At 32.7% G+C, this 27,858-nt stretch overlaps 1 protein-coding gene across 3 annotated transcripts; it reads left to right on the forward strand.

Annotated features, from left to right (window-relative positions):
- The first annotated feature begins 5,519 nt into the window (after positions 1-5,519).
- LOC129951245 (outer dynein arm-docking complex subunit 4) lies at positions 5,520-27,781 on the forward strand. 3 transcript variants are annotated; one of them, XM_056063324.1, is made up of 4 exons: positions 5,520-5,928; positions 18,702-18,860; positions 26,676-27,588; positions 27,645-27,781. In XM_056063324.1, the coding sequence occupies exons 2-3, from the start codon at positions 18,738-18,740 to the stop codon at positions 27,306-27,308; spliced, it is 756 nt and encodes a 251-aa protein (XP_055919299.1). In that variant the 5' UTR covers positions 5,520-5,928; positions 18,702-18,737; the 3' UTR covers positions 27,309-27,588; positions 27,645-27,781. The 3 variants fall into 3 exon arrangements, with proteins under 3 accessions (XP_055919299.1, XP_055919300.1, XP_055919298.1); XM_056063325.1 differs by lacking the exon at positions 5,520-5,928 and adding an exon at positions 8,244-8,319; XM_056063323.1 differs by lacking the exons at positions 5,520-5,928; positions 18,702-18,860 and adding an exon at positions 26,033-26,568.
- Positions 27,782-27,858: the final 77 nt, after the last annotated feature.

The following is a 27,858-nucleotide window of genomic DNA, read 5'->3' on the forward strand; positions in this document are numbered from 1 at the left end:
GTCAATAAATACTATTTGTCATTGTTCAATATAAAGTAATGTAAATAAATACTTATACATACATATATATATATGTGAAACATTTACATTGTGAAAGCTCTAAAAAGCAACCAATTTTCAGGAATATTTTGTACCTACATTGTCAAAGCTTTGATTTGCGACCAATTGTCATAAACACTCTTAGAAATATTTACATTGTACCAAAATAGTTATAAAGCTTGAATTTTACATAAGTTGAGAAAATATTGCTGGAATTGTATGAATGTCAAATATTTATGTGGGTTTGTTTAAAGGTTTAACTTTTCAACAACGTTCATTCTTGTTTATTTATTCGTTAGTAACAGCTTGATGCGGACACAAACGACATTTTAAATTGTCTTAATGTTATATTCCCGAATCATTAGGTTTCGTGACGAAAACAATTTATGAACCAGAATTAAGTTTATTTGCGTGCATACAAGGTCGTGAAAGAAGTTGTGGTTTAACTGATATATTTATGTATTCAAAAATCAGGACCTAATAATCAAACAGGGGACTGTAACCTATTACATGATTTTCTTAAATTAAGTTTTATTAGACATGCAATAGTATATCCAACATACCAGAGTGAGTATATACAGCAATAAAACAAGTTAGTTAAATGTTGATGAGTTAATAAGTTTTTGTATTATGTTTGATTTGATTTTGTTTATAATTGGGGTACCTATTAAGAAAATATGGTCTAAGGTTAAACATTCAAAAATATAAAAACGTTCATAAAATTAACATTTTTTAAAGGTTTATTCAAAAAGAAGTAAAGTGCCAAAAAAAAGTACACATACAATTAAGTATTTAATGCAAAATTAGAATACAAGATTCAATAAATGAAATACAAAATAAGAAATATTAAAACATTATAATTATAATATATTTTATTGTATTTTTGGACGAATCTTCTTTTAAGGGGTCCGTGATAATCCTCAATATATTTTATAGTACGTTCTATAAAATATATTGGTGTTTTTTTTAGACGTGTGGTTTTTAACCTGACAATACTTTTTTTTGAGATGTTCTTTTTGGCTGTTTTCACTTCTCTTGTGTTCAATATATTTTTTATTTGGATTTTTTGACAGCTGTCACTTGATTTATGCTCAGTTTATTTTGTCATACCATAATGAATAAAATTAATCTTGAACAATATTTTAGAATCGTGCAAATTTATTACCAAAATAATGGTTATCTTCGCGTAGGGCGGCGCGGGGCAACGAAACAATCAATTTATTGAAGGAAGCTTTTGGTAAGCCCATTGTTTCGCTTCGTGGACCTGTGACGTGGCCATCAATATCGTGTGATTTAAAAGCGCTGGAAAATGTCTTAAATAAGGCCGTATTGATTGGTGGCGCCTTTGAAGAAGATAGAAATACGAAAATTGGACAACTTGCCCAATATCATTTTTAAAACATAATGGTAAACTCTTATCTTTATAATAAAGCTGATTTCGTGGCCATAAGATTTACATAAATATATGCATTTTATTTCTTCTTCAAAACTACACGTCATTACTAAACTATTTATAAGCCATATCGAATTATAGCATACTCGGTCTGATCATAAACAGATCAGTCTTTTCCTATCAAATAATTAAGGAAGGACCAACCATAGCGCACTATGTTAAGAGCGAGATATACTCAATATTTCAAGCAAACATGACATTAAAAAAGTGGGTCCCCCAATTCCGCCTGTCCTGGCTTCTAAATCCCAAGCCATTGGATCTTTTGACTTGATTCGCGTTAGGTTTTTTACCATTTAATTTAATTTAACATTAAAAATAAAAGTAGTAAAATTGTTTGGTTGAAGATCGAAAATTCTAATGTTTTCAAAAACTAACCGATAGATTTTCTTAAATTGTCTCTAAAATTTGTTTTCTTAAGCTATAACCGTTTATTAAGTTTTTTAACTTTCATCAAGAACTAATTGGCCGATTTCAATAAAAATTTCTGCAAAAGCTCTTATATTGTCTCATTAATATTCGATGATCAAAAATGAGATTTTTTTGATTTTTAAAGCAAAATTAAAGATTTTTTTTTCAAAATTCGATGTCTTGAAAATAGATCTTCATATTTTTAGGAAATGGAAATGCAAAACGTATTTTAAGAAGTTTTACCAAAGTTCTATACTATAAAATATATTTAAACTAAGACTAAAATTTGTACACATACAAAATAATAAAAAAAAAATGCGTTTAAATTTTTGAAAACAAACTTTTTAGCGGTTACAATTTTAAATATTGACGTATAGGAAATATTTTTTAAAATAATCAAATGTATCTACAATCCGGAGAATTCTACGCAAGTTTCAGCAGTTTTCGTAATTGTGATAGATCTTTCTGTCGTAATATAAAAAAAGGTTGTCTTGCTTAAAAGGTTTGTAGGTTTTCGTGTTTTGTTAAAAAAGTGCCATCATGCGAGGAATTGACAAATCCTATGAGAATAATTCTTGTCATAAAAAGTGCTTTCTCAAATTAGCCTTTCGGAGACGGCTTAAAACTGTAGGTCACCTCCATCCCTGACAGTAGTACTCGCACACAGTAATGGCTGAGAGTAGTAAGTCACTAGGGCTTAGTTCTCGATAAACTGTTGCGTCACATAATTTTTCATTATATGACGAAATAGTTTGATTTCAAAATCTATTTTTGTAAAAGAGATTTTTAGTCGAAAACCAGTTTTTACCAATGTTAGTAACATTTATTAAAAATTTGTATTTCTTATGTAAGCAAATGCAGATTGGATTTGAAAATTTAGCACAGAATGAAATTATTTTTAAGTCAATACCTTCATTTATTCACGATATATAAAGAACCAAACATCAATTTTTAATAATTTTGCATACTATTTTTTGTAGTTTTTATTTTGTTTGAAAAAAAACTGACTGTTGGATTTTTATAGTAAAATGTACTGAATGTCGAAAACAATATTTTTTATAAGATAAAATTGGTCATAAGACAATTTCCAAAGATATTTGAATCAAAAATCAATGTATACCAAATTTTAGAAATGTTTTTTAAATTATTTTTTTTTGTAAAAAATATAGTCAATTCCATTTACTAAATGTTGAACAATGTTTTTTATAAGATAAAATTTCCGTGAATAAACACATCATTCACTATTGTTTTCTTTATCGGAGCCCAAACCTGGCCAGAGTTTCAACTTCTCAGGAATTTGATGCTCTGTCTGACTCCATACAAAGAATTGTCTCCCTCTATCCTCACACTGAAATCGTTATTACAGGCGATTTCAATGTTCACAATTCCTTAGCTTCGCCATTCGGGCCAGACAACGCATGAAGGAATATGTGCTGAGATTTTTAACCATCTTACTCAGCTTGTCAATGAGCCTACTCGTATATCAGACGTTAACGGCCGAGCAGAAAATACACTTGGATTGTTTCTCACTTCTGATCCTGATAAGTACACAATCAGTGTATTGACGCCTCTAGGCACATCGGGCCACAGTGTCATATCTGCTAATTTCTAGTGTCAAACAAATCCAGTTAAAGAAAGAGCCGTTTGGCAGTACGAGAAAACCAACTAGGACGGTCTCAATAATTTCTTCAGAATCTTTTACTGGTCGCTATGCTTCCTCGGTAGCGACGCAGACTCCAGTGTAGATATGATTTCTAGTATATGATTCATCTGGGAATGGAAACGTTTATCCCGAATAGGGTTAATAGTATTAATTAATTAATTTAATTGGGTGGCGCAACAGTCCATTGTGAACCAGGGCCTAGTGACTTACAACTCTCAACCACTCCTGTGTGCGAGTAATGTTGTCAGGAATGGAGGGGACCTACAGTTTATATGCCGAATCCGAACGGCTAATTTGAGAAAGAAAAGAGAAAGCGATTCGAGCTGCAAAGAGGTTATCAAGGAGAAAGAGGCGAGCTTCCGGTGTTTTAAAGCCAGGAAGGCCTGCAACTCAATATCCCAAAGGCAGTAAGAATTTTTGGTGATTTGTAAAAAACATGAGGAATTTTACCTCTTCCTCGGTTCCTACGCTTGTTGTCAATGACACTCCTTTAGTTAGCTCTATTGATAAAGCCAAATTATTTGTAAGGCAGTTCGCGGAAAATTCTACCTTACCAGATACTGTGGCGAGAGTTCTTAAAGATCTCAACATTCATAAATCCACTGTCCCAGATGGTATCCCCGCTATTAATCTGAAGAGTCCGAAACTTGAATATAACTCTTATCTCTGGGCTGGTGCTTCTTAAGCCTCTTGGACAGTATTCAAAAAAGAGCTTTTAAAATTATTGGTGACATTAACATCATCAACTACGTCACTAGAACATCGACGACAGGTTTTTTGCCTCACCCTTTTTTACCGTTATTTTTGCCAGTTGCATTCCTCCCCTTGAACAATTTAACCGTAATACCCGCACTTCTATGAATGCCCATCAGTTTACCCTTGAGCCCAACTTCGGCCGTACTATGAAGTACAGAGATTCTTTTTTTAGCCGTAATACGCGAATGTGGGACGCCTTGCCACGCTCTATCTTTCCTTGTCATTACAATGTTCAGAAATTTAAAATCAATGTACACCGACACCTAGTATCCAACCCTTCCCTCTTTTCCTAATGGTCACACTGTCTCCTTGGCATATTAAAGGTAAACAAAACCCTTTTAGTGTTCGCTAGTTATTAAAAAAAGATTAGTTTGAAGCCAATATTTAAAATTTTTGAAAAGATACATATACATATATGAGTCAAAAATCTATTTTTACCAACTTTGAGTAATTTTTTTTTTACCAGTTGCATACAACTATTTTGAAGATAAAAGCATTTTTTATTTGTAAATATTCGAGGTGTCAATTATTTTTCTTCCAGCTTTATTGATTTATAAAAAAAATGTTACTTGATTTCAAAATGTTATTTGTTTGATATCACGTCACAATATACAATAAACAATTTAATTTAAGTCGCTAACTTTATTGGTTCCCGAGATATTTAGGTTTTTTTTTTTAATTGCGGTGGTAAAAACTACCCACTACATTTTTTTCGAGTCATTATTATCTATATAACAATATTTATATAAAATATTGTCAATTGTATACTGAGCATATTTTAATGATTTCCCTTTAATTGTTAAGTGCTGGAATACACTACATCGCAAAAGAGGAAAGGATGCGTTTTAGAAAGAAGGTTACATTTCGTCATTTCCATTCATATTTTCAGAAGAACATCCTTTTTCTTAATATTTTTTTTTCTTTTAAGCTTGTGTATTCCAGCATTAACAAAAACTTTTTTATTTATTTAATAATTAGTACCTTCTTCAAATAAATTGTTTAAAATCTTCCAAATGTAAGACACCCTTAGATAAATATAGTATTTGTGTCGCAACAGCATGCAGCCCCAGTCGCCTTGAGTAGTTTGAATATTTATTTTAATAACAATACCGCGCATGACATAGTAATCAGAAGGAAATTTGGTTTGCATTTAATAAAAACAATCCAAAAGTTAATTATTTTCAATTCGCTGTTGTGAGAAGAGGCGTTTTCAGTGAATCCTTTTTCCCAAGAGTGTCTCACAAATCGGGAATAAATAAAAGTTAAAAAAAAAACATTGATAATAAAAACAAATAGTTATTGTATGAAATTAACGATAATGATTTAAATTAAATTTAAATGGGATTTCTTTTTTTTGGATTACAAGTTTAAAAAATTAAAAAAAAATAATAAAATAAAAAAAAGTGTAATTTTCTATTTTCTAATTAAAAACAACTTCCTTTTCTTTGCGCTTACAAGTTTGAAATCGAATTAGAACAAATGGTTAAAGGAAGATCATGTGAGATTGGTGAATTATAGTAATAATAAAAAAGATCAACTACAAAAAAAAGGAAACATAACATAAAACATCTACAAAAATTGCTTTCTTAAAAAACAGAAACAGACAAAGGTAATTGCATAATGTTTAATACCTTTTTATAAATGTCGTTACATTTGTTTAAATGCATAACATTTTTACATGAAACACGTAAATAGCATTTCCAAACAAATCTTTATTTAATGTTCAAAAGTTCAGTAACGATTGATTTTAAATCTTAAAGCAGTGTTACCTTTGAATAAGCAGTGGCATGAGTATAGTGGTATATTAAAAGTTCCAGAGAAAATTGAAAAACTCAATGAAAAGTTCTTTTAAAATTAAAAAAAATTACTTACAACAGTTAAATATTTAAAACAAAAGCTCTAGGATCTCAGTGTCACTCATGAATATTAACTTATTATTTTATTTATTAAGTTCCTATAGGAAGTTATTGTAATGGGTCCGATTTGTCAAATTGAAAATTTTGACATTTTTCGACGTTTCAAGGTCCCTAGAATCGAAATAAAAGATTTTTAGAAAGATGTCTGTGCGTGCGCGATTACGTACGTTCGTACGTCCGTATGTCCGTACGTTTTTATACAGATAAAAAGACAGAAAGATGCAGAAAGGGCTCTCAAGAAAATTGTGTGGGTGGTTTTCCCACCATAGCAGTTCAAAAAAAAAAGGTGAACATTTTGGTTAACCCTTAATATCTTATGAACCAAAAACGCTAGAGACTTGAATTAAATTTTATATAATATATTGTAGCATGATACCAAACAAGTTTTTTTTTTGAAAAAAATCCCATTAACGTTTTTTTTTGTATAAATTAAAAAACTGAGAAAAAATGTTCACCTTGAAAATTTTACGAATACAAAATGATCTTACCTCCAAAACAATTTTGTGCAACGAAAAACAACGTTTTTAACATTTGGTAAGATTTTGAGAAAAATCGAATTGACAGTTTTTTTTTATAAAAAATAAAAACCTAAAAAAACATTGCTCAAAGTTGGTAAAAATTGAATTTCGACTCAAATATCTTTTCAAAAATTTGAGATTATGGCTTTCAACTTATTTTAACTTATAAGAAATATTGTTTTCAACATTCGGTACAGTTTTGAGGAAAATCGAATTGACAGTTTTTTTTACAAAAAATAAAAACCTAAACAAGAAAAATAATAAAAGTTGGTAAAAATTGATTTTCGACTCAAATATCTTTTCAAAACTCTGTGATATTGGCTTAAACTAATTGTATCTATTAAAAAATATTGTTGTCAATATTGAGTACAATTTTCAGAAAAATCGAACTGACAGTTTTGTTTTTACAAAAAATAAAAACTTAAATGAAAATTTAACAAAATGTGGGATAAATTGATTTTCTTCTCAAATATCTTTTCAAAAATTTGAGATTATGGCTTCCAACTAATTTTCACTTATAAGAAATATTGTTTTCAACATTCTAAAAAATTTTGAGAAAAATCGAATTGAAACAAAAAAATTATAAAATTTGGTAAAAATGGATTGTATACTCAAATAACTTTTCAAAAGTTTAAGACATTGGGTTTAAACTTCTTTTATCTTTCACACATTATAGTTTTCAACATTCAGTAAAATTTTGAAGAAAATCTATTTTTACAAAAAGTAAAAACCTAACAAAAAAATAATACTAAAACTTGGTAAAGATTTTAAAAAAAATCTACTAAAATGGTAAACAAAAATTTTCGACTAAAAATCTATTTTACAAAACAGTCCAACTTGTTGAATTAAAAATGTTGACATTTCTCGACGTTTTAAGGTGCCAAGAAACTAAATCAAAGCTTTTTTCATAGTCCATATTTTAAGAACCCTTAGAAATATCGATTTTTGTACTACAGATAATAATACAAAAAGATGCAGAAACGATTTTAAAAAATTGTCGACCCAAAGTATCACCAAAAAAACAGCGGTCATAACAAAGGTTCAATTTATTATTTTCTATGAAAATGAAAACGAGGATTTTGTTTATAATGCTAATGTTTTATAATTTTTAAAAATTTTATTTCTTCGTATTTTCGATTACCTTTTTAAAATTTTGGAACATTCCAATTGAACCACCAACTCAATTGCATTCGGAAAACGGAATTTGTACAACAATCGGTAATTGTTTCAAAAAAAGAAATTGTTTGTATTATTTCTTAAAATGTTTCCATACTTAATGTTTAAATAAGAAAACTGATGGCCAAGAATATTTGAGGCATTGAGAACAGAAGTGGGGTAAACCCAAATTGTAATAATTGAGAAAATCACTGTTAGAGAAATTAAAGAAAACATTTTTTCATTTTTAATTTCCTATTTAAAATACTGGCTAATAAACTTCAGCTGTGACATGTCTGGATAAATATCTCTTATTTCAGATCTTAATCTTGTCTATAAATGTGTGATGTATTGGATTTTATGTGGCTTACATCACTTCAGCTTTCTGGATACAGAAATAATTTCAAAAAAGTAAGTTGGTTGCACCAATAATTAAAAATACAAGTGCTAAAATTTGTTTTGTATTATGACTTTTTAAGTACAAAATAGTAACAAGTTATGAGTTAAAACTGCTATGAAACTATCAATCTTCGTGCTCATGTACGTATTCAACTAGGTTAACGTCCCTGTCTGTAGACACAGATGTCAAGTTCTCATAAAAGTCCTGGTAACTCCGGGGAATAAAATTTAGTAAGTCGAGTAAATCTTTCTTTTCCGCACGGCATTTCCTTTTGGATACAGTAATTCGAGATCTGTGATTATTGCAAATGTTCTATTTTTAATATCACAGTTTCAAAAAGCACGTCTTCGTTATTGCTGTACTTGTAAGAAATATTGAAGGGGGTCTTTTTCAAAAATTGAAGCCATTGAATCTCAAGCCATTCCACTTTCGCTTTATTAACATTAATCTTGTATTTGTTATAGTTGTTTAAATTTTTTTCGTCGAAAACATCACACATAACAATAATTTTAAATTGATCCTTCTTTCTTGCCACTGCTATAACCTTATACTAGTCCATAGGGCCAAAAATGTCGTTTAAATACTTCTTTTGTTTTTCGATAAGACCAAAGTCTTGATCACAAGGTAAGTAAGAGTGACCACTCAATGTTAGTGTAATAAACTCATGAGGGTTACGCCACTACTGCTCTCAATGCCTCATGTTATGTATAATGATTTTGCGGAGCATCCCACATAGTTTCCAAATTCTCAATAGTTACGAGATAGGTTATGTATGACCTTTCAATGTCTTTATATGTAATTTTGAAAAACCTTGAATCTTATGCTTTCATGGTTTTTAAAAAAAGTTTTAGAGTTTATCTTTGGTGTTAATGTCATTTTGAATTTTCAAATATTCTGTTCTATAAAAGAAACATTTAAAAAACTGATGTATATTTTTTCGAAAAATTAATGAATTATTTCGAGTAACAGAACTTTGTTAAACAGTTTAATTCTTTTATTTATTAACTTCAAATGGGATGTTATGGCAATCGGTTCAATCAATCTAATGAAAATTTTGAAATTTTTCATCGTTTCAATCTTCCTAGAATCTAAATATAGATTTTTAGATACATATGTAGATCTCTGTGTCATTAGAATACTTTTATTCGTCGGTCATAACTCAATTTTGTTTTACAATAAACATGAAAAAATGCAGACATAACTTTCAAGGAAATTGAGTGGGTGTTGTTTTTACTATAGCAATTTAAATAAAAGTGAAAAATTTGGTTCACCCCAAATATACCTCGAACCAATAGCGTTAAAGACTTCAATAAAATCTTATATTAAATTTGTGAAGTGGTACTAAGTTCGTGTTAATTCGAATAAAATTTCAATTAACGATTTTTTTTAGTAAACTATAATACCTAAAAAAATATTTTGGAAACAAAATTATTTCAACTAAATACTAGTTTGGAACATACATCAAAGAATAACGTGTTTGACATCTGGTGAAATGTTTAGAAAAAAAGTGACAGTAGGTAAAATAAAAATAAAAAAAATATTAATTAAAGTTGGCAAAACTGATTCTCGAGTTAAATATCTTGGCAAAATATTAAGAATTTGCAAATATTGGACAGGTTCAGACAACTTAAGAGACTTGAAAGTAAGGCAAGTTTCTAGCATCTAATTGGACAACTGCCAAAAAAAGGGTTGCAATTAAGGCAACTGTATTGGAAAGTTGACTGGAAAGTAAGTCAAGAAAACTCTCCCTAACTATCAAGTCAAGTCAACTTATGTCAAAATGACAATTGATCATGTTTTTTCATTCAACTAAAAGCTGAACTTTATTACTGTATGACTTATTTATTTTCTGCACAGCTTCATTTAATGCTTTCTGTAAAAAGATGCCTTGTAAATTCGGAAAAGATATAAGTAATATTTCTTTACAATACAAAGTACAAACCGTGATGGACTTGCAGCTTGTCTGAGGAGTGTTTTGTAGACAATAATGATTTTGGTAGTTTTTGTACTATAAACTTGAAGTAGAGGTTTGTGAAGTAAGGTTCTGAATTTGAAATTCATGACACTTGGAAAACTTACTAGTTGCCTTGGTCAAAATTTACATTCAAAGAATGAAGTCCTCTATGTTGTCTGAACCTGTCCGTTGTTTTTAACATTTAGAAATTTTTTAGTAAAATTTAGCTATCACACAATTAGTAAAAATTGATATTCAATTCGAATATCTCGAAAATAGATTTAACTATTGACTTTAAAAATTATTTAAATGCATACAAAATATTGTTTTTAACACAATCAAATTTTCTTAGAAAAATCTATCTCAAAAATCTCAAAAACTTGATGTTGAATTAACTTACCAAACGTTTGCAAACATTTCTTTTCAAAAGTTATATGACCATTCCTTCTTTTGTGATTCTTAATCTATGGTTCTTACATTTTTGGATTCAACAACTTTTTACAGTCACTGTAATATTGTAGAACAAAGCATAAAATTTACACAAAACGTTTGTGCAGATTTTGAAAGTACAGTGGACGTCCAGTATAACGAATGATATAATGTTCGAGGTCATTCTCTATATCGAGAGCGTTCGTTATATCGATCGACTTTTCCATTCAAAAAAATTTAAGTAAGTGGTTGATTTATTAATGTTATTAATAATTTTGGCACACGAAATTTTATTGAAATTTCCTTAAGTGAAACGCCTTTGTTGCACTCATCAATAGTTTTGACTTTGTCCTTTAATGAAAGCCGAGTACGTTGAGATTTTGTATTCATTTTAATATTTTGTACACAAAACTAAATCTACAAAATTATTACGGAGCGTTTCAACCAGACGAGACTTTAAACAACAAAAACACTATTTAACTGCTAACATTATCTTGCCGTCGTGTCATTGAATATGTTTGTGTAAGACCGTCCATAAAATTCAAAACTGCATAGCGATAGACAAGCCAAAAAATAAGAATTCTAACAAAAATGTTTTAGTAGGCGATGCGAAGACTAAACGAAAAACAGAAAGCTTGTTATAGTTTTGATTTGAACCTTTGGCGCACACACATACATATGTACGAGAATAAACTTATGTGTTGACATAAAAATATATGCACAGATCACAATGGCAAGAAAAAAAATCATTTTAAGGAAATATATATACGCGTTCGTTATATCGGATAGCAAATTTTTATCATCGTTCGTTATTTAGAGATGTTAATGTAAATTTCAAAAGCGTTCGTTATATCGCAAATTCGCTATATCGGGCATTCGTTATATTGGACGTCCACTGTACCTATATACCTAAACAGCATTCGGAAATATTTTATGTTTTATGTTTTTTAGAAGAAAGATTAAATGCAAAATCATAATAGCAACAACATAAAGGAGAATGGGCATTTCTACCTTTTGCCTACAATGTCTTTTGATAGCTTTGCTTTATACTCTTGAAGGATTTGTCAATATACACGGTTCGTCGTTTGACGTTGTAGATTAGCGGAACAGCCAATCTATCCTGTAGCAGACCGCATCTATCTAAGAAGAGGAATGCTTCTGGTGGAATGAAGGCGCTCAAGACTGCACTCTCAAAATACTGGTCGTTCGGATAGAACGCCCCGAAAATTAAATTGTTGATCGAAGACATAGCTCTTGCAATGGGACCTCTAACGAGTTTTATCACGAAATTGTCAATTCTGTTGATTCGAGCCCCGTTGTATAGGACCTCGTTGGAATAGTAATGCACATAAGAAGATTCGTTCGATATAAGCCAGTACAGCGTCTTAAACACTGCCGCTCAAACAATCGAAACTTCTCCATCTGGTAAGGGGCAACGTTGAACCACACAGGACAACCATAAACGATCATTGGCCGTATGAGGGCCATGTAGCAAATTATCTTTACTCTGGGGTCAAGCCGACTGCTTAAAAACAGCCGTTTCGTCAGAGCGAAGGCTCCTCTGGCCCTGGTCAGAGCCAATTCTTACACGTATCCTTCGTGGCTCTAGCCAACGGAGTCCGGAACATAATTGTCTCCGACTTCTGGATATAATATAATATATATTATATTTTCATTTTCCAGTTGTCGCAATATCGCTGAATCTTGTCGAAATCACGCTGCAAGAGAATTCTAATAACCTCAACCTTTCGGGCAGTTCTGCACGCAATAAGATCGTCGGCGTACGCAATTGCCTTTGTAAGACTACCTATCAGATCGCTGGTGTAAATACTGAAGAGAATCGGCGAATTTACCGCTCCCTGTTGAAGACCATTTTTAATTGACGATGTTGTGGTACATTGCCACTTTTGACAACAAATTTTCTACCGTTAAGAATATCATAAAGTATATACAACAATGGCTTGCTAATGCCAAGCCTGCTCAGTTTAAGGTAAAGACCCTCTAACCATACGGTGTCAAAAACCTTTTCCAAATAAACCAAAACAGCACCTGTGCATTGTTGCCTTGATATAATCCATTGGATATCAGAAACGAGTTTAGACGCAGCATGAATTGTGTCATGCATTACCCGCCTTGAACCCGAACTGTTTATGCAGAATTATTTTGTTGTCCGCAGCCGTTTTAGTCAGAGCTTTATTGATGATCTTTTCGAAAACTTTGCTGATGCTCGGAAGAAGACTTATCGACCGCAGATTTGACGGGTTGGAGTTGTCCTTTCACTTTTTCGGGAGATGGTTCATCTCTCGGTCTTCCATTGCACTGGATACTATGCATTATTTAAGAGAATTAGTGTCAGTTGGATATACCACCGACACCTGCTGACTTTTTGTTTTTTATTGAATTGGAGATGAGCTGAAGCTCAACCTTCGTCACTAACAAGGCACTTGGTCCCGTTTGCTAGGCGGTTATGGCATTTGCCAAGGAATCATCATCGAACCACATGAAACCGCAGTTTTCAGATTGCCATATCCTCTCGAAGGTGAAGGTGATTAAGTAGGGCTCTGTTTTCCAGGTCGTGGTTGGAGCAAATGCTAACGTTCATTTTGTACACTTGCTGGAAAGCAGCTTCTGCCACCTTTTCCTTTAAGCAGTATATGATATTATGGAAACAAAGATTACAATGAAATGCAAAATTGCACTACAAAGCTAGTCAATCCAGAACTATCATATTAATGGCAAATACAATTATATAAAATAGGAAACATTTGTGTTTTCAGAACTTTAAATAGTTTTTTTTTTAAATTCAATAAAACCAAATAGAAGATATAATGTGATTGATTTATATTTGTATTTAAATACCGAATGATTCATTTCATTTTGAATTCGTGTGTCCTTACCGAACAGCTGATTGTAAAACGTCAAAACCAGCGTGCACTAACTTTGTAGTGCAACATTTTACACTACGTCGGAGGGGAAATTTCAACTACTTTTGTAGTTAGATTTAGCCAATCAGAATCCCTTGACTACGTAGCCACTAGCTTTGTGAATGCTCCCATTATTAACACGCCTTTGATGAAGAGATTGCAGATGAAGAAGCAGTATACGATGTTCATAGGAAGGCAGATCATAAGGATCATCGAAGGAAAGCCCTTTAGGGCAAAGCGAATGAAATTATGTTGAATTGATTCAATACGTTTTCTATGAACTTCGTAATAGGGAGTCCATACTTACGAAGTATATTTAAGATGGAAACGAACATGACAATTGTACAAAGAAAGAGTAACAAAGGGATCATTGAACTCCTTTGCCCAGCGTTTTATAAAACCAAGCATAGAACTTGCCTTATTAACAATAAAATTAGTGTGATGTGTAAATTCTAAGTTGAAACAGAAATGAACAACTAAATCTTTAAATGTGGAGACGCAACTGAGGTTTTGCTTTGATATACAATAATCAAATACGCTACTGATTAGTTTTTTTAGTTAAAGTTATCGTCTGGCATTTTAAAGGGTTGAGTAAAGGCTATTTTTCCCACACCAAAATGTGAAATTATCAATGTCGGCTTGTAAAAGAATACGATCATGGCTGGACTTTATTATTTTAAAAATCTTCATATCGTTAGCAAAAATGAGAAGTTCAAATGAGGTTCTTGCTAAAAAATACTACACTTTCACAAACAACTTGTTTAATTACTTAAAAAATGCAAGAAAGCTTTGCAATGGGCTTGTGGTTTGTTATATCCGCCTTGTTACCTTTTTTGAAAATTGGTGTTAGAATTGACTTCTTCCATATACTGGGAAACTTGCCTGTTTTTAGAGAAAATTTGAATAAGAACGTAAGGGGTTCAACTAACGGGAGTTAAGAAAAATGTCAGCAGTCTTGCTACGAAGTCACCTTACGTTTTGGTAGAAGAGCGCAAGCTTGTAAGTTTTTTTGACTTGGTTTTCAAAGAAACGCCTTGTTTTGGACTTTGTGTAAATAACTAAATAATTGACTAAAGTATCTACGGGCCATATATTTGTGTTGCAAATAGAATCGAATAATGTGGGATTTATTATTAATTTAAAAGAATTAACAGAGCTATTTGGTTTACTGATCTTAGAACACCTAATGGATGAGCTGGAAGGTATGCTTTTGGTAGATACTAAGTGGGAAGTTATATCTTCTGGCGTTGTAACTGGATCCAGATGAGATATCCAAATTATGTTTCCTTTCGAGACAGCTTTGATGGGGATGGAGTTGTTTATTACAGTTCCTGTCACGGAGTTGCTATTGGAAGCTAAATTTGAGTCAACAGTTTGAGGGGGTATAATTTCTATCAAGTTCAGAGTTTTCTTGGCTTCTTTTTTTAGACTTTTCTTTTTGTTTGTCAGGTACACCTTCTGCGTTTTTAACACCAGAACTTGATTGCACGAGAAAAACATTAAAACATTTTTTTTAAATTATAAAATATTTTGTCTCTGTTTATTTGAACTTGCAAAGTGTTTTTCTAAGTTCTTGGTCTCTTATTGAAGTCAACTCCCACTGTTAAGGACTCTTGTATATTGGTAAACTCCATAGTACCTAATAATTTTTTGAGTTCTCTTAAAAATGTTTCCCAATTTCACTTAATTTCAATTGAATTGAGACAAGAATAACAAGAGACAATATCCTTGAACAACCTATGTAGGTGGCACAGACAAAGATGAAATCCAGAATTCGTGACAGTCCTACGACCGACCCATCACCATCACGCCACGAAAACTACAAATATGACAAAATTAAGAAAGGACAAAATTACGAGCTTTAATACAAATTTCAACTTATAATTATTATCTCATGAACCTGTACAGCACCTTGCATACGTCTAGTATAAACATTTCTATAACTCCCTTATTAAATGAGGACATTATTACTATATATATATATACATGTTTATTTATGTATCGTTAAGACATTAAAAGAGTCAGGTGTTTTTCCTCTCATACATTATTTACATACCTACATGAATGTTGATAGCGGAAATGAAATTGTTTGAAACTATTTCCTGAAAAAGTTCTAACCCTACAATATTTTAATTTAACTCAATGACAGATAAATCCGAGATTGATTAAAGCGTATATGGCGCACTGCGGCTAAAATCTGTATTAAACGAATATTGTGAAAACAAATAAAGTTTTTTTAAAGTGTTCCAATATCCTTGGCAAGATAACAAAAGAAGTTTGTTTTTTTTTTTAATTTGTTGAAGTTGAAAATTGTTTTAATAAGCCAAACAAATCATAATCCCCGTATGTTTCTAAATAAGTACGATTGCCTCCATTTAACGTAATGTATCATAAAATATACATAATTTTATGACACTCAACAATGAAATGCTCTAATATTAACATTTTAGATTTATTGTAATTAAAAAAAGCTTGTTTTAAAACTATGTCGTTTTTTTTCAAACAAGCTGCACATTAAAAATATTGCGATATTTCGAAAATTTAGAGAAAAACTAGAGGCACAATCTTCCAAAAATTCATCCAATTACTCGGATACGCAGATGATATTGACATAATTGGAAGATCAAAGCGTGATGTCAGTGGAGCGTTTTTGAGCATTGCGACGGAAGCGAAGAAGATGGGTTTAGTGGTCAATGAGGGCAAGACCAAGTATATGCTGTCATCAAAAAAGGACACTGAACGACGACATCTTGGACAAAACGTCTCCATGCACAGCTATAACTTTGAGGTAGTTAAGGACTTTGTCTACCTAGGCACCGCTATTAATGCAGACAACGACACCAGCGCTGAAATCAAACGAAGAACAACTCTTCCAAATCGCTGCTTCTTTGGACTTAGAAGGCAATTGAAAAGTAAAGTCCTCTCTGGAGCATGTAAAATCACCATCTATAAGACACTAATCATCCCGGTTCTCATTTATGGCGCTGAGGCCTGGACCCTGTCAAAGAAAGATGAGAGCGTCTTAGGATGCTTCGAGAGAAAAATTCTTCGGGTGATTTTTGGTCCCGTACGCATAGATGGAGAATGGAGGAGATGATATAACGACGAACTGTACGGGCTGTACAGCGACACTGACCTAGTTAGCAGAATTAAAGTCCAACGGCTTAGATGGCTAGGTCATGTAGAGCGGATGGACATCAACGCTCCAGCCCGGAAGGTCTTCGAATCCAATCCCGAGGGACGGCGCAGTAGAGGAAGACCGCGACTCAGGTGGCGCACCCAAGTGGGAGAGGACGTCAACCAACTTGGGGTGCGAAACTGGAGACAGCTAGGGACCGAGCTGGCTGGAGACGCTTGTTGGTTGAGGCCCAGGTCCGCCCCGGACTGTAGCGCCACCTTAAGTAAGTTAGTAAGTAAGTAAGTATTTCGAAAATTTCGTTTTTTTTTTTTATACTTACTTAGGTACTCAGACCTGTTAAGTCCGTTGGATACCCCTCTACTACGCCTACGCTCCATACTGTATACGGTTTCCGGAGATGTGTTTCAGATACCTCCAACTCTTGCCTAGTGACGCTGATTCCGCCTCGACTGTCCTGCACCATGTGCTTCTCGGCCCTTCAGCTCTTCTTCCTTCTTGTGTGAGCGGGTTCCACTGCATTGCTTGGCCTTCAATGCAATCGTTAACTTTTCGAAGCGTATGTCCAATCCAGTCTTCGTATTATAGATTCTAAAGGTTCCTGAACTGACATCTATTCACGAATGTTTGCAGTTATGGCTTATGTAACCTTCCAAGTGCTGCACTCATAAAGAAGCACAGATTCGACATTTGTGCGAAACAGTCTTAGCTTTGTTCTTAAGCTGATTTTTGACAGCATACCGAACGCCGCTTTTGCTTTGCCTATGTGGCAGATGGCGTATTGTTCGGTTCCGCCTTCGATAAAAACGATACTTCCAAGGTATTGAAAGCTCTCCACTTTTTCCACCGTTTGCGAGAAAATATTTATTTGAGAGGATGGTCGGGTTCCGAGGCTAATCATTTTTGTTTTGTCGGAATTAATTTTCAGCCCCACAATTTTTGCTTCTCTCTCCACACTTGTTGTCATCAAACGTCGTCCTCGTAACCAAGTGCTTTAAATAGAATGTCAAAGTCCATTGGATCCCTCCGCTACCTGACAGAGCTAAGCGCACTACATCGCTTATCACCAACAAAAACAATATTGGCGATAGAATACAGCCCTGCCTGACTCCGCTTCGGATTTCAAAACCATCTGACAACCTATCATCGTGCAGAACGTGATAGTTGGATCCATCATATGCTGCTTCAATAATAGTAACTAGTTTTTCTGGGAAGCCTCTCCTCCGCAAAGCTAACCAGATATACTCCCTGTTAACGTTTTTTTTATACAACTTCTTAATTATTCTGTAGTACCCGTGGCATGATGGTTAGTGCGTTGGACTGTCATGCAAGGGGTCTTGGGTTCAATCCCTGCCTGTGCCACATTAATTTAAAAAAAAATAAAAATTAATTTTCGCGGGTACTGCCTCTTGCGAGGAATTAACAATTCCTTCAAGAGTAATTCTTGTCATGAAAAAGTGCTTTCTCAAATAAGCCGTTCGGATTCGGCATTAAATTGTAGGTCCCTTCCATTCCTGACAACAGTACTCGCACACAGGAATGGTTGAGAGTTGTAAGTCACTAGGCCCTGGTTCACAACGGACTGTTGCGCCACCCCATTTTTCTTAATTATTCTCTTTATAGAAAGTTTGTCTGAGCAATTGCTTTAGAACTTTATTATTTGTATTTTTATTATGTATAATGTTTCCGGCTTTCAGAAAACTTTTAAGCTTTGCAGTTAATTGTATGTTTTTTTTTTTGTTTTTATTTGAGTATTTATTCAGCAAATTTTATGTCTCACCTAAGCGGAAAGAGATATACCCAAGAAGAAAGCCCATTCTTCCCATTAGTAAAAAGTGATTTCATCAAACCCCTCTACAAAAATAAAATAATATTTTTCAACACCGTAGTTATCGCACCTCTTCATGTATTTAAAACAAATATTTTAATTTAATACTCTTTTATTTTCAGGCATATTTCATTCAAAACTTTACGATTCATTAGAAAATGCCACGGAAGAAATTTGCGTGTAACGAAGAAAATGACACAAACATGAAACTTTTTTGTGATCAATCCAACAATCACATGAAAGTTCGAAAGTATGACAAGGCGTTAGTTGGTTATACGTGGGTAGGTTTAATTATGATTTTGTTTCAATACAAATATTTTTTTTTTAAATTAACATTTAGGTACATTTTAGGGGCTGAACAGTATCAACGTGTTTAGTTTATGCATACATTTATATGTATTTATTTATTTATTGAAATCGTTAAACAAACTGACGTTAAAACTTAAGACAAATATAACATTTATTCTTAGATTAATAGATTTACAATGCTTTAAGCAATTTGCAAAAAAAAAGGTTAACTGAATTATTTTACAAATTTACTTTAAATGTTTTACTTTTAAAATCATCGCTTACGGAAATCAATTGGTTGAGGGGACTGTTTTTGCCATAGTTCAATCTGCTTGATATAGGACGTAAATTAACTTATCTTCTAATACTTGACCGGCTATAAATAAAGTGTGATTGTTCCAAAATTGATGGTGATATGACTGACCCATTGATTAATTTTATAATAAAGCACAGCTAATTGTACTTTCTGTGTTTAGAAAGCGATGGAAGATTTATGAGCGTGAGCCTATGATTGTAGGAGTGTAGGGTGGAAGTTCGAGCCTATTAGACCATCTTCTTTGTACTCCTTATATTCTGTTTATATGGACTGAATAAAAGGGAGCCCATATTTTGCACCCGTATTCCAATATTGGTCTTACAAATGATATATAAAGAAGTTTAAGAATATAAGGGTCACGAAAATGATGTGAAAACCGTTTTATAAATCCGAGTGTCATATTTGCTTTTTTAATAATATAGTCATAGTGATTTGTAAAAGTAAATTTTTAGTCAAGAATAATACCTAGGTCAGAGAAAGGAGAGAGTTTAGTCAAATAAGAAGAGTCTAATTGATTATTGAAAGTCAAAACATTTTGTTTGCATGTAAAACACATTGATTTACATTTGTCGATGTTAAGTAAAAGCTTATTTATAAAACACCATTCGCGAAAACTATTTAGATCATCTTGTGGAGTAAACAGTCCTCAATTGAGTTAATACGTTTGAAAATTTAAATGTCATCAGAGTAAATTAAAACAGATGAGTGTTTAATAATAGAAGGTAAGTCGTTAACGTACAAAATAAACAGTAAAGGTGCTAAGTGGCTACCTTGTGGTACGCCAGAGTTGGTATAAAAATATGACGACTACACATTATGGCACGTTTTATGGCACAATTTATCAAAGGCCTTACTGAAGTCTGTGAAGACACAGTCAACTTGTTTCCGTTTTTCAAACGAATCTAAACAAAAACAACTGAAATGAAAGAGGTTAGTAACTGTTAACTTATTTTAAATAAAACCAAGTTGACTGTCACAAACTATAGACTTACAATTAAACGATATGACTTTACAAATAAGGGACTTAAATAACTTATGGATGACGGACAGTTTTGCAATGGGACGATAATTTTGTACTTCGTTTTTACTACCCTTTTTATTTATCGGTGTTACGAACGAACTCTTCCAAATTTCTGGAAAAATTGAAGATTTGAGCGATTCATTAAAAAAATAGGAAGAGAATAGGATAAATAGGAGGCACATTTTTTCAAAATAAAAGGAGGGAACCCTCTGGACCAAGACTATAACAAACGTCAAGTTCTGAAGCTTTGCGAACGATTTCATCTTCAGAGATCCAAAGACTAATTGAATTCAAATGAGGGAAATTTTGTGAGAGGGCCCAATGACTCAGGCGTTTGACAAGACTTCGCTACTTCGAAAGCATCTTTGAAAAATTTGCAAACATATTTGAATTTTTTTCAGAGTCATGGCTAAGTTCGTTGTTGAAAAACATTCAGTTTGGATACCCGTCAGTATTTCTCTTACTATTAACATAGCTCCAAAAGTTTTGTGGGTTGTTTTTTATGTCAGTTTCAGTATTTAAAATAAATTCATTATAAAGGATATCTGAATAGTCAATAAACGTATTTTTTAGCTCATTGTATATTACCAAGTCGTTATCAGCTTTTGTTTTATTATATTTAATCCAGGCCTTGTTTCTTTTATTTTTTAAGCAAGAGTCAAACCATGGAGGAGATTTAGAAATATTGCGTGGTTTTCGCAATGGTGTGGTCTCATAAAAAAAAAGTTAAAGAGAACACAGTAGAATCTATAGTACATAGCATTAATGTCACAGTTTTCAAACAAATGTTTTCAGTTAACATTACATAACAGGTCGAAAAGTTCATTAAGTCTGCATTTTTTAAAGTTGTATTTAAGATTTTCTTTGAAGCAATTAGGAACATCACATACATTTCAATTAAAAGATAGTTCTAATGCTGGATGATGTCGGTCTTCTTCGACAAGTAGGGTATTGGCTGAATTTACAGCAATATCAGCATTGAGTGTCTCCGAGAACAATATAAGGTCCAATATTTTGTTGAAGTTGTTGGCAATCCCATTAAATTGGCTTAGTCCACATGAGGAAAGACCGTCAATTGTCAAGAATTCGTATGTTAATAAACGTTGTTAGGAGAACTTGGAGGTATATATGTATGTGGCGATAATGTATATCAGTCCTGTCACAATTTTAACTTTTATGCAAATTATTTCTACATCGGATTGACCAAAGTCGTCAACCAAAGTGCATATCAAGCACCAAAAAACCTTTGAGTAAATTAAGTATGTATACGTGAAAATTAAGAATTTAAACTTACATCAATTTGCTATCCCAATATAACGATAATTTTTTAACCATAATCTGCAAAATCAGTTATTAATAATTTTTTTAGGAAAATGAGGAAATTGATAACCTCAAGTCTATAGTACTTGGTGTGGTTGCCTTTGTTGGTAAGAACCACTTCACACCTTCTTTCCATAAAGTCAATTCGTTTTTGACATGTTACCACAGGTGTTGTTGTTCTTGGATTTCTTTTCATAATACCTCCGTTTTCTTGCAGAATTTTCTATTTTTCAAATCTTGTCAAGGTTTTTCTCGATCTGGCAATCGTGTAGGCCATTAGAAAACTGACACGTTCTTTTATTCAAACCACCTTGTCGCGCTTTGGCAGTGTGTTTGGGATCATAATCCTGCTAGAATATCCAGATCCACACTAATGGCAGATTATCTCCTGCAAAAGGGAGCATAACGTTTTTCAACATTTAGAGGTTTGTTTCTTTGGTCATCATATTTTTGTTCCAAAAGATAGGACTTACTCCATTATAAGAAAAACACCCCCAAATTTGTATATTACCACCATCATGCTCTACCGTCTGTATGGTGTTTTATAATTTAGTTCTTCATTCGTTTTCCTTCTAACATTAATCCAGCCATCAGGTCAGTTTCTTGGACTCCCTGATGCTTGGTTGAAGTTTACAAATTCAATGCGCGGTTTAATGTTTTTTTTTTACTGAGCAATGGAACTTTCCTAACTATTTTCCGTGTAAATTTGTCTCCTGCAAACGTTGCGTCTCGTCGGTGACTCGGTCGGGAGCTAACATCCACGCTGGGTGTTGGAAATGGATCCTTAATAACTCCTTAAACTATTTTTCTGTCGAGGAAAGGTGAAGTTTCTTTGGAACTTCTCCTGCTTCGGCTGGTTTTTGTGTTTTATACTCGAGCCATAACACTTAGAGTCAGAGTTTTACCTTCATCACTTAGTTGCAAAATCAAAGGGCAGCGTTCTTCTTCAGAACAAAGTTTTGTGAGTCAAATGTTTTTAGGTTCAAAGCTAAAAATTATCATTTTAGTTAATTGGATATTAAAAAAGTAGAACCAACAATAATTTCCACACAAATATTGTAAACTTAAAATGCACTCTTAATGTTTTATCCGCTGAAAAATCAGTTTCGTGAATAAAAATAACGGTGCTTTGATACATACATACTTATGGAAATTGGGCAGGCTCAGACGACATAAGGGACTTGAAAGTTATGCAAGTTTCTAGTATCTGATTGGCCAGCTGCCAAAAAATTAACTTTCAATTGAGACAACTTTAATGGAAAGTTAGTAAAGAAAAATCTCCTTAACTATCAAGTCAAGTCTACTTCTATCAAAATGACAGTTGATAATGTTTTTTCATTCAACTGAAAGCTGAACTTTATTACTCTATGATTCATTTATTTTCTGCACAACTTCATGTAATGCTTTCTTTAAAAGGGTTCCTTGTCGATTTGGAAAAGAAATAACTAATATTTCTTTACATGACGCTTAAAAAACTTACTAGTTGCCTTGCTCAAAATGTACGTTCAAAGAATGCAAATGAAGTCCCTTATGTTGTCTGAACCTGCCCATTTTTCAGCAACTCTGGGAAATTTGTACAGCATCTCCAGAAATAATTAACCATTTTAAAAACAACCAAAATTGAAAGGTTCTTACGATTGAATTAATAAAGTGAAGAAAATTTATCGATTCACTTTTTTTTTGGCCACCATTGTATATCTGATCTTCGGTGGTTTCGAGAGTTGTCGTTTGGTGGTTCCGGGACGTGTCGCTTATTTGGTACCTATTTTAGTTCTGTAATTTCTACACCAAAGAAGTCCACTTTCCTTTGAAGAATGGTTAGAGCTTACTAAAGTCGTAAGGCATATGCTTATCATAGAAATGCAGTACAATATGGCCCTCACACCATTACATCCACCACCAGACCATGAATTAGATCCAACAGATGTTTCTCCGTATTAAGACCATGGAAGTTGTCCAAATTATTATGTATTTGTTTCGCTCATGAAATTTTGGACATGTGTGTACGAAATTCAAGCGTGTTATGATAGGGATTTTTACTTTATTTCTGTCTTTTTTGGTGTTTGAAGAATTTTTGATGTTTTTAGAAATGTGGTGAATGATGCTTTAATGTCATCATTTGCTCTGATTGTTGTTCTGTTGTTTCTTTTCGAAATATCTCTGTTATCAGCATCAACAAAAAAAAGGATTATATTCCCGCCCTTATTGTTGTTAAAATATCCTGACTTATTCTAAGTCAGCTCGAAACTTTTCGAAATCAAGCTTTTTTCCTCTACCTGTATTCCAAAGCATATGTACCTACTAATCTGCAGAAACATAGTTCAATATTCTATCGAAAATTCATACAGCATTATTCTGCTTATTCGATGCCCTTTTACACTGCTTTTGCATTCTGCTATCCATCTGGTGAACTACATTATACCAAACCAATTTGACATTCAAATAAACAGCTGTTAATGTAAAAATCTTGGGAATGTTGGATAAATTGTTTTGATTCATACAAAAATTAAGTTTATTCAATCCACCTAAACAGAATATTTTGTGTAATTTTTGGAAATGGGCGGTATTGGACTTTTTATTCCAATTGTAAGCAGAGGAATAAGAGAATCCTCAAACAGAGAGCTGCGGAGAAATGCTAATATTTTTTTATTTATAAAACAAATATTCTAAATTTAGCGGCTCCCTGAAATTACGCCATAGGAAATTACGCCAAAAACTGTTTTGGAAAAAAAGCCCAAATAATTTTGGCGTAAAAAAATAGGAAAAAGCGCCCAAAAACAAAAAGGAAAATACGCCAAAAAGTGTGGAAATTACGCCAAACTTTTGGAAAAAGAGCCTAAATACTAAAATGGAAAAAACGCCAAAAAAAAAGAACTTTTTGGTGTAATTTCCAAATTAGTATTGGAAATTAAGCCTTTAAAGAATGGACAGAGCTTTTTCTTGCTTAATTTCCAAAATTAATTTGGAATTAAAGCCCAAAAAGTCTATAAAAGAATCTGAACATACGACGTAACATGGAGCGGCGCGGTGCAACCCGCGTGGTGCGGCGCCGCGCGCGTCGCGCCGCAATGGCGAACGCGACGCGTACGCGCTGCCTCCCCCGCCGTTGATTATATCATAGGTACTTGTGCATTTGTTTTGTAGAACACATTTTCTTATAACTTTGTTTATATCAATTTGTCAATTTTTGTATAGGTATTAAATGTAAACCTGAAGGACATCTGCCACATTTTCCCTCCCGACAACACGGACATTGGTCAACGAAGTTCTTTGCTTTTACACACAATCCATCACTTTTTACTTTCATTTTAGCACCACAATTGTTAATATAACAAATGTAATGAACATCTTTTTTATATACAATTTTTTTTTTTTTATTTGTTTTTGTTCTGTTACCTACAAAAGTTTGCTATTTTTTGTTTACCACTTATAATTTCATAATCAAAACTTTCCATTTTGTCCATCGCTTTATCAAAATGCACTTCTACTAACGGTAGGAAAACAACAAACTATCAATCACTACTGATCACGTTAAAAAATTTAACAAATTATGCTCTTCAAAATTCGTGAAAACATGTAAAATACTCTTATTTGCCGTTATATAATTTTGTATACCATATGAATACATTCGACAAACATGTACTTTTTGTTTTAGATTTGAAAGAACGAACGGTTAATTTTCTGGCTTTTTTTCGTTATTCGATTAGGAAAAAAAGCCAAAAAGTTTGTTTTGTGGCGTTTTTTGCTTTAAGATTTGGAAAAAAAAAAACAAAAAAGTTTATTTTTGGTCGTTTTTTCCTTTTTTGTTTGGAAAAAAGTCCAAAAGCAAATTTTTGGCGTTTTTTCCAAATAAAAATTGTTTGGCCTTTTTTCATTATTCTAAAAGGAAAAAACGCCAAGAATTTTTCGGAAAAAATAGCCAAAAAATCCGGAATTAACACCAAACTCTTTAGGTTCTTTTTCCTAGGAAAAAAGCCAAAAAATTGTATGGAGAATTTTTGGCGTTTTTTCCATTTTATTTTTTTGGCGTGATTTCCTATGGCGTAATTTCAGGGAGCCAATTTAGCCACAAATTAGTTTTCACTTACATTTTGCTCACAAAAATTAACATCAAATGAAAAAGCCTCTTCATTTTATATGCGGATCCGGATCTGAATTGTGTAGAATGAATGCTTACATGTGAATAGAAGAATACCGCGCAGCTACGACATACACAGATTCACTTCGAATGAAATATCAAGTAAAATTCCTCCAAGGAATAGCAGAATAGGCCTGATAATCAGATTGTACATAGGTATGCAAAGGTGAGAAAACAACTTCCCCATGTTAACCACAAGACCATTAATATTTAAATGTGCTAATCTGTTGACACGTAGTGTATGTTTGTACATTGTATGCCTACATATTCCAAAACAAAACTGTTCTTATTATGTTCTTTCAACAAGAAGGGTGTAAATTATGTGCAAATTCCTAAGCAACACCATCAATGTTTATTCGATATTCCATCATATGTTCAATAGGTATTCAAAGTCATCTTTTCACACCAAAGGTGTAAAAAAGAGTTTGAAGAAGGTTAACACTTGCTACGGTAGCCATGATATCGTCTTTAAAGAATTTACTTAAACAAGACAAAGAACAGGAACTTTTGCAAAGTTATGTAAGAGTTGAACCTGAGGTGGAACATTTACCCAAAGCAAAACAGCATCTTTTTGAAGCAAATCTTAAGAGTAAACAAAAATCGATTGCATTCGCCGATGTGGATAACCCCGAAAAGAGAGTATCGAAGACGAAAAAAAATTCGGAAAGTAGCCAAAGACGTAAAACGAAAGAGGTTTTTAATGAAACATATACTGATAAGGACCGCGCGGCAGCCGTTAGCGCTGGCTCGTATGATATAAAGCAGAGTTTGCAGCTAAAAAAACAACACGATCGCAATGAAGTTCTTCAATTAACCGACGAAGCTGATGTCAATTCCCTAATATCTCTAGGATTGAAAGAAATTAAAAACGCAAATTCCGACAATGCAATTGTTTGTTTTACAAAGGTTGATAATTTTCATTTTTCAGCTTATAAACAAATGTTTTAGTGTAGTTAAACAACATTGCATAAATAATAAATAATAATTCAAATAAATGTATTTTCTATTTCTAGGCCTTAGAACTTAATAAGACCGATGTCAATGCTTTAGTGGCACGAAGCAAATGCTATCTTTTACTAGGAGAAGCTTCTAAGGCCTTAAACGATGCTGAAATGGCCTTGAATGAAGAACCCAACAACATGAGGGCAATATATCAAAAAGCCGAGTCACTCTACTATTTAGGTCAATTCGAACAAAGTTTAATGTTCTTCCATCGTGTTCTGAGAGCAAGGCCAGAATTAGATCTTATTCGTTTAGGTGTACAGAAAACACAAGAAGCAATACATAATACTATTGGTAATTCAAAGAAAGTTAAACCATTGAAAAAATCAGTTGAAACTATTCCACCAAAATCCAAATCAAGTTGTAAGGCTTCTCAGAAAAAAACAAATCCAAAAGAAATGGATAAAAAAGTGTCGAGGAAGTTATTGGGAGAGCTAAGAGTTGATAGGGAATATCTCGAAAATCTTCTGAATCATCCAGATCTTAAAAAGGGAACCTCGTCAACGGAAAATGTTTCTAATTTAGCAAAAGAAGCCATACATTTTTTGGATAAAAGAGAAGAATTTTGGCGACAGCAAAGACCGTGTTCAGTTCTTTTAAGTCACAAGAATATTCCACAAGATGCGGTACCGTATTGGTTTTAGATTATTCAATATATTATTTTGAATTTTAAGTTGTTGAATATAATATTATGTATGTATTTGTATATGTATGTACATAGAAGAAAACATTTTAAGATTTAACTTTATTTTATCAACTTCTCAAACTATAATGAAGAGTTTATGTACAAGTAAACAAGTATTCATATGCCATTTATCTAAATTTATTCACATATTTATTGGAAAAAAAAACTTGTATTTAGATTAAATTTATAGAAAGTTGTAAGAAATAAAAAAAGTCAAAGAAAGTATGGAGTCATAAAAGGTAAATAAAGTTAAAATAAAACATAACACTTTTTCAATCAATAGGATCCATTCCAGGATATGTACCTCTACATGTCAACGATTCATGATTCAATAATTTAGTTTGGGGTAAGTTCACGGCGACCTAGAGTTATGTATGTATATGTATATTTTGCCTCCTTTTATAACTGGAATTTTGCAGTTCTTCCTCAAAGTGTTAAGGCCCAACTATAATAGGCATAAGCTAGCATATGCGCGCATAAGTAAACGTGCGAATACAAAGAATCTCAAT

The sequence above is a fragment of the Eupeodes corollae genome, chromosome 3, assembly GCF_945859685.1.
Source record: "Eupeodes corollae chromosome 3, idEupCoro1.1, whole genome shotgun sequence".
NCBI lineage: Eukaryota > Metazoa > Arthropoda > Insecta > Diptera > Syrphidae > Eupeodes > Eupeodes corollae.